Source organism: Rhinolophus sinicus, chromosome 1, assembly GCF_057876585.1.
Source record: "Rhinolophus sinicus isolate RSI-liver-muscle chromosome 1, RSI-T2T, whole genome shotgun sequence".
NCBI lineage: Eukaryota > Metazoa > Chordata > Mammalia > Chiroptera > Rhinolophidae > Rhinolophus > Rhinolophus sinicus.
This window is the reverse complement of record NC_142501.1, coordinates 27,819,618-27,835,942: the sequence shown is the minus strand read 5'-3', so window position 1 is coordinate 27,835,942 and position 16,325 is coordinate 27,819,618. Positions and strand designations below refer to the sequence as shown.

At 34.4% G+C, this 16,325-nt stretch overlaps 1 protein-coding gene across 2 annotated transcripts; it reads right to left on the bottom strand.

Annotated features, from left to right (window-relative positions):
* Nucleotides 1-6,737: 6,737 nt before the first annotated feature.
* On the bottom strand, nt 6,738-14,742 carry LOC109454244 (natural killer cells antigen CD94-like). 2 transcript variants are annotated; one of them, XR_012494044.2, is made up of 7 exons: nt 14,557-14,742; nt 14,242-14,334; nt 14,041-14,103; nt 11,197-11,348; nt 9,725-9,828; nt 8,759-8,932; nt 6,738-6,998 (listed from the first exon to the last, which is right to left on the bottom strand). XR_012494044.2 is itself a non-coding variant. In XM_074326013.2 (6 exons), the coding sequence occupies exons 1-6, from the start codon at nt 14,561-14,563 to the stop codon at nt 8,812-8,814; spliced, it is 540 nt and encodes a 179-aa protein (XP_074182114.1). In that variant the 5' UTR covers nt 14,564-14,742; the 3' UTR covers nt 7,853-8,811. The 2 variants fall into 2 exon arrangements, 1 of the variants encoding a protein (XP_074182114.1); XM_074326013.2 differs by lacking the exon at nt 6,738-6,998 and having other exon boundaries at nt 7,853-8,932.
* Between the last annotated feature and the right edge of the window lie 1,583 nt (nt 14,743-16,325).

The window sequence follows — 16,325 nt, the reverse complement described above, 5'->3', positions numbered from 1 at the left end:
GCAAAGACCGCCTAATTTTGCTCATTTTGCCCGTGTAACATTGCTTAAATAGAAGTTTAAGATTTTGCTTTCAGCTTTAGTTTTGAAATGATACAATTTTGTGACAGAATATATCATAGGGGCTATTACTTCACTTCCAATAGTAACAGGACCACCTTCATTTGGAAGTTACTCTAAGTTCAGAACCATATTTGATTAGACTTAAATCAACTGTTGCCTTTTATTTTTCATCTTTGTTCACTGACTCAGAAGTAAATTCCATCAAAGATGTGTTCGATTAAAAACTCTAGTCTCAAAGCACAAAGAAGATAAAGAACACACAAATGTACACACTCACAGATAAGATTATATATATATCCACTCCCTTTAATTCTTTCTGAACTGCCAACTGTGTTTGCTTGTTTGATTCCTTTTTGTGAATAGGCAGTTGAATTGTTTTTGCACCAGTGTGACTATCACTTATATCTGCTTGGAGCAATACTTGTTATTGCCCCAATCTCATCCCTTAGGATATTGGCGAACTCTAGTCAATCACTATCTGCAACTTTGTATTTGCAGAGATTTTCTCCTACAGCACCTGAATGTCTTACTGCTCTCACACATGGCAGCCCAGATGTGCTGAGCAGTAGTCACCTCAATGGGCCACAACAAACAAATATCAAGACACAGCATAGTCCAGCAACCTCATCCCTACCAGAAGGCAAGTCTGAACATTGGGGTTTGTCTTATTTCCAGAATCAGTCAACAGTGGTAAGCACTAGTATCTTCTTCTAGTAGCTACATTCTGACACAACTTTTATGGTGTTCTTCCCCCCTTTCCTGAGTTAATATTCTCTTTCCAAACGTTATTCCATGCACATCCAAATAAACTTTACACTCAAAACTGTTTTCAGGGTCTGTTGCAGAAACAACCAAGTCCAAAATGCCACTGAAATGTTCAGATTGACTTACGTGTTTTTGTTTTTTGAAAAGTTAGGCATCCTTCCAGAAGATGCACCTCCCTTTGCAGGATGTCCTCTCCCCTAGTGGCCACTGTAGACAACCATCATTTATTTGAAGCAAATGATGACTCCAATAATACAAGAACATCCAACCCTGAACAAAGGACCGGAAAAAAGAAACAAATGTCCACTTAAGCTGTAAACAATGAGGTCTTTTCTCTACCAGCAATTTCTAACTAAAATGTAGTATAACATAATAATAGTATACAGGGCCATAGGCCCAAAGGGGAAATTCATTTTGATATCACTGCTTTGAAAATGCACTCATTCTCTGAGTGGAAAGAAAATCGCTAACTTCAGGCTGCAAATTATGCTCCTGTTAAGGAAGAGGGAATGTTCCCTGAGAAAGAAAAACAAGGGATTCTCACTTGATAGAGTCTCCTGTAAACATGTTAACGACAGACTGCAAAAAACTAGTAGGTTTGGCTGCTCAAAATCCTTACCTATGAAACGCTTTGGGCAAGATGTATTAGATTGCCTCACATTGTTTATGGCCACATCAAAACAAAAGCTAGGACTAGAATATAAGGATTTATGGAGCACGGCATTTGGAAAGTATCACATAAACTATATAAAAATCTCAGTATAAAATGAATATGTCATGACCAAAGCACCTCCTTTTATTTATCCTATGCAATCACAACCGTCAGTTAAATACCTCGTATGTCAATCTGTAAGTCTGGACAAGTGGCCATAAAGTGTATGCTAAGGATATAAATATCCCAGGTCCTTTTGCCTCTTTAATATGCAGGGACTCTTTGAGGTTGCATGCTTTGAAAAAAAAATGGGTGAATTGGGTTTTCCATTCCTAAAACTATGAAGAACTTCCTTGACATGACAAAAAGGAGGATAAACTAATGGTGTAATGGTGGAGGAGGGCAGGAAGATGAAAAAAGAGAGGTTAGAGGAGTGGCCAGACTGAGTGCATCTGATAGGAAGGAAACATGCTGTGAGAGGAGAGAACACATTGGGGGACACTCATGTAGACTGGAATCAGCAGACTCCTTCACCAACGTCTTAAATCATTATGGAAGTGAGTAAACATCTGACGACAACTCTGTTCTTCTTAGCATTATCAGAAGATAATTTCCCTTTTGAAGAGATAACATCCATCAAATTTAATACCATTAGACACCCTAGTTTCCTGCAACATCTAATAATTTTTGTAAGCCCTCAGCAATATTAAAAAAAAAACAAAACAGAAAAACTAATTAAAAGCCAAGATGCAACTCTAATAGTCAGGTAGAAAAGAATATTTCTTAACTTTTGTTTGGTCAGACAAATTAACTCCAAGATTCATCCTTGGCTACAAATTAATAAAACACCTCTTTATACTTTTACAGAGAAGGCTGATAAAAAGTGTAAAGAACAGAATGCAAAGCAGTTGTACCTTAGAGCGAGACCAAGTGAGAACAAGTGGGAAAAATAATTGCTCATTTTCATAAGTCCCTTTGTATTTTGGTTTTTAAAAATATATATATGCTTTGCATTGGCAAAAAAAAAAAAAAGAGGCAATTGAGAGAAAAACTCCAAAAAGCATAATGATTTGGCTTTCATAATCATATTGTCCTTATACTTTAAGAAATAAATGAAGGGGTTTCTTTAATCAGCATTGGCCCGTTGTGTGGTAACAAAGTAAAGTCCTATGTGTCTCAGTTGTGTTTTCAGTGCTTGAAATATACAAGTAGATGAAAAATAAGAATATCAATTTAAGTTTCTTAAGATATCTGTGTAACAATATCATAAAAGTGAGTTTTACAAAGCATGACACATGATATTTAGGGAAAGTATTTTCTGGATTAATCAGAAAAAAGGAACAAGTGAGAAGCGTAAGCATAAACACCCAAGAGAAAAAGTACACAGTGCTGAACAAAAGTGACCGGGACATATGTTTGTCTTGGGAAAATGTTGAAACAATCTTTGTGTGAACCCTCATTTCAGAGCAAGAGGTTCAAATTAAGTTTAATGAAATTTTAAAAAATCAGAACAATTTTTTAAAATATTTTTATTTAAAGTAGAGACAAATAAATTTAATTGTCACCAATATAAATGGCTTAAAATTTATTTCCATAGCATTTATTAAAATGAGATAAAATGCACATTGATACATTTCACTGCATACAAGAGGTAAAGAAATCAGCATGGTTTTTTAAATGCAATAACTTCCTATTTTTAGTCATTCGAGATTTGAATTTTTCTAAGAAAACATTTAAACAGGCTGTTTCTTAAATATACAATGGTTTTGATTTCGTAACATTTCCCATTCTCTGCACTCTACAGGATGATAAAATAGAGATGATGGTGATGTGTGTGTGTGTGTGTGTGTGTACAAGTGTACAAGGAACAGAACTCTAAAAGTTGTATGAGCACAGGAACACTTTCATCCCGTGAGCCTGCTGCGATATCAGGGTGAAGGTGAATTATTGTTTCCTCTGTTTTCTTGTCTCAAATTTCATACTCTGAGATCTTATTTTTAGTACAAGTCTATGAAACGTGAATTACTTGGTCAGACCTCAGCTTGAACTCAAAAATAGAGAAAGAAGAGTAGAACTAGGAGACACTTAACAAGTAAGGGTTGAAAGCAGAGCCATCCTCCCAGAACCAGGGGCTGAGTGTCTGACCCTGTACACAGGTGGTGCAGAGTTCCTAAGCCCTGGTTGGGAACAGTCAAACACAGGAGATGAATCCCTTTCCTTGCAGCTCTGATGACACAAGATTCATATATTCTGCCTGTGCAGCCCTGGACACCTTGCATTTTGGATAAAGCAAATTGCATTCATTCCGCCTGAGCCATTTAAAGCATTTCTCTCTCTCTCTCGGTCTCTCTCTGACTCCATGTCTATTCTCTCTCTCTCTCTCTCTCTCTCTCTCTCTCTCTCTCTCTCTCCCCCCCCCCCCCATTCAGCTATGCAGTATAAAATCATCACCAAATTGCACTCAGCAGAGATCGGTCAGAACTTAAAGTTTAAGCAACAGTCCATTCCTAAGTAATTAGAGAGCCCAATCCATGGCAACTGAATTCAATGAAACTTTGTGAATAAAACACTGGGTGTCTACTAGAGTTTGTATAGTCCGTCAGCTCAGGTTTTGAATGCAGCGGTAGCAAGACTTTCTTTTTTAAAAGGATGGACTCATTTCTATTTTCATACCTCTAATATAGTTCCACATGTTATTTCAGAGACATGAAAAGAGCTACGTTAGTTTAAATCAAGTGATAGTGATGACTGAAAAATTGGTATGATTTAAAGCACTTTAATTTGTTGTTGAATGAATTGATGGACAAGATGAAATTTTACTCGCAATTGAAGCCAAGTGTTACAATTATAATCGCCTATTTTATCTTTTACCTAAATTACAAAACACAAAATTCATGTTTATTTAAATAATACATCATATAGTAAGAGTCTTAAATATATATACTTTATCATGAATTAGATGATTTGATTTTCACACACAGTTGGCTATATATTTGTATTTAATAATCACCCATTTTTTATGCATTGTAAATTTTTCTAAGAGTTTAATAACTTTTCCCAAAAATCCTGAATTTTATGGAACTCATATAATTTGTTAAGGCACCTTATGTCAGTTTTATAATAAGCATTAAAGGTACAAGTAATAACTAGATGATATGTTTAAAAGTCCACTTACTGTCTAACAATCAAATTAAAATTTTTCAGTTTAATTATGAAGTATTTTCAATTTCTCCCAAAGGAACTTGTATGTACTTGGTTTGAGAAAATATTGATGTAGCGCTACTCTCTAACTGAAACATACTGTGAGTCTAACAATCACAGAGACTCCGCACTCCATCAAAATTTTTGCATCTTTACAGCTGATGTAAGACTTGGCATTTGTCCTCAATCTACTCTGAAACAAGTCACATTCACAGAAGAGGGAGAGACAACTTCAGAAAGAAACGAAGAAAGGACTCACATTAAAATTGAAGTTTTAACAAGATCGTATAAGGTAAAAAGGACTTGGAAATAGAAAACTGAGGTTACTATAGAGTTACAATTGGATAACAGACTTGTCTCATATCAAATCCTACTTAAGACAGAAATACCTCAACAAACATATTCTCTCTTCTCACATATTTGAATACAATATAACTTATGTATCAAAAAGCAATAAAATATAAAGTTTGATAAGTATCAGATCCAACACCCATGCAACTACCACCCCTGTCAAGATACAAAATTCCAGGATCACCAAGATCTGTCCTCATTTAAATTTCCAGTTAACATCTTCTTTCTCCTTACATATATTACCACCACCAAGCTCTCTAACATTATTTAGACATCTAATGTGTACTATATGCTAGTTTTGCCTGTTTTTCAAATTTTGTAACAAGAACAATGCAATATAAATTCTTCTGTGTCTAGCTTATTCTCCTCAAGGTCTTGTGATAGTCACCCAAGAACACCTCTCCACCTTACTGATGATGACTAGGCTAGGTGGGAATTACTGTGGCTGGTGTATAAGACACATGATTGATTTAAATTAGTTGGGGGACAATTTGGATACTAAAGTGGGGTCAACTTTACTGAAAACAAAGGGATCATAATGATTATTACAAAATAAAATTTTTATGCATGGAACTGCTAGGAGGATGAACTTTGGCAAATTGCTGACTCCTTTCAATAATATTTTGGTTGTTTTTGTTTTGTTTCCTTTTTTCCTTAGGTCTTTGTGAATGTGTCTCCCACTAAGTCCAAAAATTAGCAGGTTAAAATAATAAACATGCATTATATGACACAGTTTCTGAGGATTAGGAATCCTTGAGCAACCTTGGATGAAGGATATGACTCAGATTCTCTCATGAGGTCACTTTCAAAATAATGGCTGGGGCTATGTAGTCATCTGAAGGCTTGACTAGGGCAGAAAAGTAGTTTTCCAAGAGAGGCTCTCCATGTAGCTGTTGGAAATAGACTTGATTTCATTGCTGGTTTTTCATAAGAGGTTTTAGTTCCTTGTCACATGGTCCTTTCATCAGTGCTGCTCATGGGAGGATAGTTGGCTTCCCCAGATCAAGCGATCCAAAGGGAGTAGTAATGAGGGAGAAGCCACACTGTCTTTTATAAACTAGACACAGAAGTGGCATGCTATCATTTCCACTGTATTCCACTGGTCACACAGATCAACCCTGATATAATGTGGAAGGAAATCAGGCAAAGATGTGTGCACCAGAAGGAGGGGATTATGGGGGAAATCTTGCAGATTGGCCATAACACCTACTTTATGAATTTTCACCTCTTACAGTGAACACAGCCTGATTAAATAAGACATAACTGCTTTAGTACTGTAACATTTATAAGTACGATTACAACATTTATGATGTGACCCAAAAAGGATGAACAAAGTGAAGAGTAGGGTTGGTGCCTCTATAGTCTCATTATACATAGTTTGACAGAGGTTGGCAAACTATGGCCTGTGGACCAATTTGTCTCACCATCTATTTGGTAAATAAGTTTCCTTTGCAAGAAAGCCAAATAATCGTTTACATGTGTTCTGTGTTTTAAATTGCACTACAATAGCCCAACTGAGTAGTTTCAAAGAGACTGGCCCACAAAGTTGAAAACATTTGCCAGCCAGTTCTTTAGAGTGTTTTTTGACCCATGCACTAGGATGTAAAACGAAAACATTCCAAACGTCCAAAATTGTGGATATGAAAAAGGGGGAACATGTTCAAATATTTGAAGGGATATTTAATTTAAAGAAATCATAAGGCTCCAATGAGAATACTCATATAATGTTTTTAATAATGGAAAATAATATGATACAAAAGGAGAAAGAAAATTCAGATAAGAAGATGGGGACCAAGAAACTTCCAGGACAATCTCCCCAATGATCTTTTCATCTGTACAGAGACCTCATTCTTCTCTGGATGAGACTGCTGATATTTGTGTGATAAAACTTGGTTTTAGGAGCGCGGAAGCAGAAGTTTCCTGAGAGTCTTGTCACATAGTGGAGATAATATCTAACCGATTGCCTCAACTGTAAATTATCAAGAAACAAATTGGAGTTAGGTTTCACCTGAGATTTACCAACTTTAAAAAAAAAAAAAACTTACCAGAAATAATTAGTCACTTAGTTAGTTAGTTAGTTAATTAGTTAGTTACTTAGTTTTATTGTCCTTATTGGTCATGAGCAAAAACCTATGTTGAAGTATCTCTGGAGATAAGCAAAGAAAAAACATGGACTTGGCTCTGGACACCTCATGGAATATGATGTGAAAAGTGATAATTTGAACCTATGATTGGGTTTGGTTAAATGAAAAGAGTTGAGAATCATCCTGAACAAATATGAAAATGGACCACCCTTGGTTCATTGCAGAGAAAACTCTCCTAAGCAGGTAAAAAACAAACAAACCCCCCCCCCAAAAAAAAAACACAGAGATGAAATTGCCTCATGGGAGGAAGACAGGGAGATGGGATAGTTGTGACAAGACTCTATTCATTTTCATTATCAGCTTACCTATACTGTGTTTCAATTTATAATTAAAAATATATTATTGTGAAATCACATGGAAAATAAAGGCAAAACATGAAATATCCATTAAGTACAATGCATGTTCTCTTAGACCAAGTTAAAAACATTTGAAAGATGTTAGATCCCATTCATAATTTTTTGCAATACAACTTCAGTGTATTTTCCTAAGTAAAACTTCATACAAGAATGTGAAGAATTCAATTTGTAATCCTATTATATTTATACTTGAGAAATAAAATATAAGAGGTCTTTTCTTCTTCCTCATCTTTATATATTAAATATTAATTGAATGTTTAATTATTATGATTTAATTCCAATTATAAACTAGAAAGCAAACACAGATGTCAATATAAATTTTTTAAGTTGTCTGAACAATAGTTAAAAAAAGAAAATAGGCATGTGAAATCTATGAGGTCAGCAAAATCCCATCCAGGTCACAGGCATCAGGACTCTGTGTTCCCAGTCCTTCTGTAAGACACTCAGCAACCCCTCAATAAAATGGATTGCTCCCTCTCCCACAAAAAAAAGGGGGAGGGTGAGTTGTTCATATTTTACACATAACTTTTAGGAAGAAGTTCTTGAGATTAAGTAGCAATTAAGATTTTCAATGCACATGTAGATTACTCTTTTACTGATAGGTAAACAAATGGCGAGAAACATCTGTGGAGTAAAGAAATAGCTATTGTAAATTTATGTGATCAGGGCTTGTGTCCCTTCACCTTTGCAAATCTCAAAGCCATCACACAGGAACCACATATTTAGCCAAAGACTTATGATTGTTCTACAGAACTCAGGAATTCAAGAGATGACACACAAATATGTTCATCTGTGAGGCTGAATGATACACATGAGGAAAGTGTCCTATGGCACTTTTAGCTCTAAATTAAAACATATAGATGGATAAATATCCAGAAAGAACTAACTGTCAGAAAAGTGAGGTAGAGATGGTCCTTTATAACATAGACAGGACTGAAATATTGTTGATATGTATTTTATTATGTAAATTTTAAAATTTCGGCAGGGAAAATTTATAACTATGTATATGGAAGAATATATTGCATGCAATATTGAACATATGCATTAAATCAAAATGTTCATTAAATTATTTATCTTGATGCTTTATAATTTTACCTGTATGTGCACAATTTCATCAACCTTAAAACATGAGGTATCAAAATACATGAAACAATTGTATAATAAGAAAGAATTTGAAACATTGCACACATCTTAGAAGTAGATAATAATAATATAAGAGGTAAACTTACCATTCTTAGTAATACTGGATCTTGTTACCCACCCCTTCTGCCCTAAAAAACACCTAAATAAACTGCTTCTTGCAGATATAACGATTTCTTTTCCCACAGGGTTCACCCAGAACTTTTCTGCTTCTGGAATACGTTACACATTTCCGTGTATTCATGGTTTGAGAGAATGAAAATCTGTAATGAAAAATAAAATACTAACATATGATAAAAGGAAAAGAGAATGTTCAGAGATGGTGTTTTTATTAAGTAATAGAAATTTTTCAAACATTTGAAAGAGATAGTAACATACTGAGTGAACCATTGCATCTTTTTCATTCAATACCCACAGTTTTAACTATATTACAATATTATAAAATTGACGTATTGCCTCAACAATCAATAGCATTTAGGTCAGGGTTTGTTTTCTTTCTTGCCATTGTTATTAATGGTTTTAATATATAATAAACTTTGCCTCTATTTTATTTAAAGATGTATTGACTAATGTAGCCTAGGAAAAGAAATCAGAGCATAACATTTCTCATTGTGTGATGCTGCAAATACCATGTTTATAAATGAACATGAGATTCAAAGATTATAGATATGCAGAAGCCCAGCATATTTGAAACATGAGGATTCTGAGAATATTGGGAGCCTCCAGGATAAAGAATATAATAACTATCCTGATTTCCGGGGACAGCTTCTGTCTGCGTGAGCATCGGTACATGCACAACACATCCAAGTGCGTGTACCATGGAAGAAAGAGAAAGTCAAAAGTTCTTTTATGGTCATGACTACAGTAACTTCATGTCACTTGAGCACAACATTGGATGATCTAGGTGGGGCTTAAATTGGTATGTTACTGTATTTATTCTCTTTTCTGTATTCTCATGCCTTAGACATTATTTTAGCTACAGTGTTCCTGGATGCTATATTCTCTACTGAGACCTATGGAAAAACTCATAAAGGCTGGGACTGCCAGGAACTTACAGATCTTGCGAGACAGCAGAGCCATCCTCCCACAACCAGGCACCATGTTCTTCACTATAAAACAGTCCAATCCAGTACAAATACATAAGGGAGTTCGTGAAATTCTGATGGGAAACAGAGACAAACATCTTAACCTAATTTGAATCTACTCTGGGAATACTGTACTTTCAAGAAAGTTAATGTCCAACATCAGATCCAGACTTCAAATCACTTGAACTTAAATTCTTTTTTATGTCCAGTTTAGGAAGTATAATTACATGTTTCATATTTTCTCACTATAAGGCTCTTTCATTGGTTAGAAAAAGTATCACAAAATCTCATTCTTGAAAGAATAAGAAATATTCTAAAGGGTTGAATTTTCATAGAACAATAACTTCACAGATATCAACAATCAAATTTCAACCTAATTCATCAGTATATTGTCAGACAAAATTCTCTGATAGACCTACTCAACCTACACTCAACACAGTTTCCTCATGCAGCTGAAGAAACCTTTCCCTTTTTCTTAAGCAATGGGTAATTATTATGATTATGCTCTCCGTATTCATTGCACATTATATTCATGAATGATGATAAAAGCTATATAATTACTAAAGAGAGTACAAATTCAATTAAAGATCGAAACATTTAAAAAGTTCTTTGGTGGGCCGGCCCGGTGGCTCAGGCGGTTAGAGCTCCATCCTCCTAACTCTGAAGGCTGCCGGTTCAATTCCCACATGGGCCAGTGGGCTCTCAACCACAAGATTGCCAGTTCAATTCCTCGAGTCCCGCAAGGGATGGTGGGCAGCGCCCCCTGCAACTAAGATTGAACATGGCACCTTGAGCTGAGCTGCCGCTGAGCTCCCGGATGGCTCAGTTGGTTGGAGCACATCCTCTCAACCACAAGGTTGCCAGTTCAACTCCCGCAAGGGATGGTGGGCTGTGCCCCCTGCAACTAGGAATGGCAACTGGACCTGGAGCTGAGCTGCGCTCTCCACAACTAAGACTGAAAGGACAACAACTTGACTTGGAAAAAAAGGCCTGGAAGTACACACTATTCCCCAATAAAATCCTGTTCCTCTTCCCCAATAAAATCTTTAAAAAAAAAAAAAAGTTCTTTGGTCATTTGAATAAAAATAATGACCTATTATTTCTTCTTTGATTTCTCTGAAATGTCTCTTGAACTTTATCTGGCATCTTGATTTTTATAATATTTATAATACATAAAATATTTTATAAATTTTATAATACATATTCTATAAATATTTTATACTATATGAAATATATCAAATATTTATAATATAAATATTTGAGAAATTTTACATAGGTTTTGTAATGAGTGTTTTAAGGGATAGAAATGAGTAAATCATTATTACTTCAATTATAGCCATCCAGTTATGATATGATTAGAGGTTTCAAAGTATTCATGTTACTTAGATAGTATATTTTTCCTAGCTCAAAGAAAGTGCAAGAAACCACAATTAAATACATACTAATTCATCTTTGTTTTGCACTTGAAGCAAACTGGAATTCTGAGAGGCACAGAAATCCCTGCTTTCTGCCCAGGTTTTTATTTCATTAGAAATGAAGTAACAGTTGCATTTGTACCCAATCCACTTTTCTTGACAATAACAGCAGCCAGAACCTAAAAGAAAAAATGAAACATGAGTGATAACATTGGAGATTCAATTTTTTTTATTAGATGTATAGAGGTGACATTGGTTAGTAAAATTATATAGCTCTAAGTATATAATTCTGTAATACATCATTCATATATTGCATTGTGTGTTCACCACCCAGTGTCAGTTCTCCTTCCATTACCATATATTTGTCCCCCTTACGCTCTTCTTTTGTCCCCTCTCCCCTTGCCCTCGGGTAACCACTAAACCATTGTCTGTATCTATGAGTTTTTGCTTGTTTGTTTGTCTTGTTTGTTGAGTTAAGTTTTATATCCCACATATGAGTGAATCATATGGTTCTTGAATTTTTCTGTCTGACTTATTTTGATTGGCATGATAATCTCAAGATTCATCCACTGCGAGATTCAATTTTTTAAATGTTATTTACTTATTCTAAAATCATTTGTTATTGTTTCTACAAATATTCTTTGAGAATGTACTACATACACCAAAGTTCAAGGATATTTATGTGACTGAGTTAGAGATGACTCTTTTCTTCGTGGAGGGTATATATAACTTCCAATCATTTATTAATTATATTTCATGTTAATTAGGGTAATTATACACAAGACATTCCTTATGTTAAAACATCCCCTAAAAGAGTATATGATGGGGGATGGTTAGAAGAATCTTTATTTAAGGAAGTAACCCAAAGTTGAGCCCTGCTGTGTAACTAGAGTGAATTAGAGGAAAGAGATATTTAAAGAAGGCAAGCATTGTAGCATATTTCCTGAGTCAGAAAAAAGTATGATACCTTGGGAGAAATTTGATATATATTTTAAATATTTTATTTTCAAAACGAACATAAATAAAACAATTAATTTGAAGACCAGTCATAAAGTTTACCAGTGATTGAGTCTTGAACATATACTGTTCTCAGTGATTGCTACTCAAATCATTGCCAAATGAATGTTGTTGAAGTTGTAGAGAGAATGGTGGTTACCAGTGGCTGAGTGGTGGAGGCAATGAAGACATGTTGACAAAAGGGTACAAACTTTCACTCAGAAGATTAATACATTCTGAAGATCTACTGTATAACATGTGGTTAGAGTTAATAATGCTGTGTTATTTACTTCTAAGTTGCTAAATAGTAGATGTTAAGTCTTCTCATAACATAAAATAAATAGTCATTATTTGACATGATGGAGGTATTAGGTAGTCCTACCTTGGCAATCATATTGCAATATATAAGTATGTCAAATGAACACAGTGTACACCTTAAACTTGCACAATGCTATACATCAATTACATCTCAATGTAGCTGGGAAAACACTATGAGAACCACAGATGTAAGTAAATTCTCTAGGTTCACAGAAGATGGTAAGACAACTTGCAGAACATTTAAAACAAATACATTTTTAAAAATTGAACCTTGTCCTGTCTTCCACTGGATAAGTGAGATCAGAACTGCAGAAATCTCTTAAAAATGGGCAGAGGACATGAATAGAGACTTCTCCCAAGATAATATACAATCAACAAAAAATGCTAAACCTCACTAGCTATTAAGGAAATGCAAATCAAAACCACAACAAGAAACCACCTCACACCTGTTAGAATGGCTATTATCAACAAGTAATTGCAAGAGTTGGAGAGGTTGTGGAAAAAAGGGAACCCTCGTACACTGCTGGTGGGAATATAAACTGGTACAGCCCATATTGAAAACAGTATAGAGGTTCCTCAAAATATTAATAATAAAATTACCATATGATCCAGCAGTCCCTCTTCTGAACTTATGGGTATTTATCTACCAAAAACACTTAACTGTAAAGATATGTGTACCTCTATGTTCATTGCAGCTTTATTCATGATGGCTAAGACATGAAAACAACTAAAGTGTCCTTCGATATATAATTGGATAAAGAAGATGTGGTCCATATATAAAATGGAATGCTAGTCATAAGAAAAGATGAAATACAGCCATTTGCAACAACTTGAATAGATCATGCCAAGCAAAATAAGTCAGACAGAAAAAGTCAAGAACCATATGACTTCACTCATGTATGGCATATAAAACTGAAAGCAAGAAAGAACCAAGACTAACAAACAACAAGCAGCAAAACTCATAGACACAGACAACAATTTGGTGGTTACCAAAGTGTAAGGAGGTGGGGGTGAGGCTGAAGAGGGTAAAGGGTATTAAATATACGGTGATGAAAGTTAGTTTGACTTTTTGTAGTGAACACAATGCAATATATAGATGATATATTACATAATTGTATATTTGAATCCTATATAATTTTATTAACTAATGTCACCCAAAAATTTTAATTAAAAAATTAATTAATTGCAGAAATCTCTGCACTATACTCTGAATTATGGAATAAATAGAAGCAAAATTATAGAGATATGAAATATTAGTTATGAACAATCATGGGAGGATGATTAGGATTAGCTGAAATAATTATTATAATTTATTTTTCATTTGTTACTATATACTTAATAAATAAATAAATAAATAAATAAATAAATAAATAAATAAAGCTCATCAATGTAGTTTAATTCTTACATTAGAGAAGAATAAAATGCGACTATCTACAATTAGTAGTTAAATTCGCATTACTATGTGTAATGGGCCATCAAGTTTCTGTGTGAAAAAAAGAAGTAACTGTCTATTTCATCCTCTACGAACATTAAGTTTTCCCAAAGTATAGAACCTACCTTCCTGGGGTTCTGTGGTTCCTACTGGTGATGATGTTGGCCGAATACTTTGTTTAGGAAATGCTGTAGGAAATGATTAGAAATTAAATATATACAGACTATGGATAAACAAATTATTACACAATGTAAATTGAAACCTTTATTTTTAAATGTTTTCATCACAGTTTTAATTTTAATATAGATTTGCTTACAAAAACTTACAATTTTTCAACAATATCCCCAAAGCAGCAATCAACACAAGGCACATTGCTGCGAAGATCCCACAAATCAACCTCCATGGAGTGGTCTGAAAAGCTGTAGAGAAAGAGAGGTAGGGTGATGACTTAAAGAACAAACCCAGGAACTGAAGGTGTAAAAGCAGAACCCAGGCAGAAAGAATCCAAAAAGTTCTTTGGTTTGACAACCCAATCATCTTGCCAGTGCAATTTTGGATAATGAAGACATTCCATTCAGAAGTTCATCCATCATCAAAATTTTTATGACATACACTTAGTTTTATGACTTTGGCCAACATACCTGCCATGAGCAATTTGTTCCAGTGTTGATACCGGTTAAGACACGATGTGCGCTTCTTCAAGAAGCACGTTGTTGGATCACGGAATTCACGTGGACTCTAGGAATCTGTACATTGTATATGTAGAAATTTAAAAGAAAAATTGTATATTCAAGCAGTGTTCTTCAATCATACATTGGTGAGACACGATATATAATATGAACAAGAAGCAGTAAACTCACTAACGTCTAAAATGTTCCGGAACCACAACACAGGAAATTCTCAGTGCACATCTGTAGGCGAATTCTTTGACTATCAGAGAAGAGGGTGAGAGACAGTTTGTTTTTCTTTTGATGTTCAAATATCTGTCATCTTTGAAAAGTATTTGAAATAGAGAACAAAAGCTATGCAAACCTAACATAAATTTACTTAGTATAATAAAGTTCCACAAAGTATTTTCCTCTTTTCATAATGAGAAACATTTACAATTTACCTTGTACAAAACACAGATTAAAGCACTTGGTGTATATTAGCTCACACTTATTTCTGAGAATGACTTAACAATAAAGATACATAAATACACTCATTTTAATGATGAGAAAACTGTGGCAGAACTGCACACTTAACTAAAGTCACTAACTTTGAAACCCAGGCAGTCTTTCTATAGAGCACACATGCAGTACATTCAAATCATACCTATTCTTCTCTGTGTCGCTGTGTTTTTCTAATTTTCTTTCTTTTTTTTTTAAACAGAGAGAAATTGGTATTTCCACCTCTCATTCTGTGCTTCTTATCCCTGCCTCATTAACCAGCTATTATGGAAGGCAAATATCAAAAAGGTAGAACCAGAGTGACTCCCCATTACTCTTCCATGAACACACACACACACACGCAACACACACACATACACACACACACCTGTGCTCCACAACTGCCTCAGCTGGTCTAGGCCCACCCTTCAGTGCCTCTGTTCTCTCCAGGTTCTGTTCCATGAAATCTTTTGAACAAGACTGCAGTTGTTCTATTGTAATTATTTGTATAATATTTTAAGTATTATACAATTTACGGTGTTTTCTCATTCAGATAGTATACTGACAGTTGAATTTACAAGGTTTTGTCCTCAGAAGAATACCGTATCAGGGGAAATTTAAATGTAGGACAGATGAGTAGATTAAGAATCTTGAACGATAAATATCTGGAAATACAATCTACTATTCAACACATAGAAAGCAGACTTCCTAAGTTTTTTGTTGTTGGTATTATTTTTGTTTAAGTATTACAGTATTATCACAGATTAAACTTTTTGTAAAAGAAGGCATTTCAACCAAATAAAATGACAAAAAGAAAAAGAAAAAACAAGAACTGTGATATGATATCTCAGTTTCTCTGAAGTTAAAAGTTTCCATCCTTTTACTGTGCATTGTGTGAATAAAGGTCCATTCTCAGAGCCACCAAAATGGATAAAATTTAAATCCTTGCCTGATAATGCAAGTATGAAAATTCTTCATCCATAATTTATGCAAATCCAAGATGAGAGATAATGTATAAATGATTTTTTGCCCACTTGAAGTCTATTATTTTACAGTTTTAATGTTGAACTAAGCTGAACTAACAAAAACTGCCCAATTTTGTTCATTTTTGCCTATGAAACATTGCTTTAACTAAATAGAAGTTTAAGATTTTGCTTTCAGCTTTAGTTTTGAAATGATGCAATTTTGTGATAGAATATATCATAGGGTTATTACTCCACTTCCAGTATTAACAGGACCACCTTCATTTGAAAGTTACTATA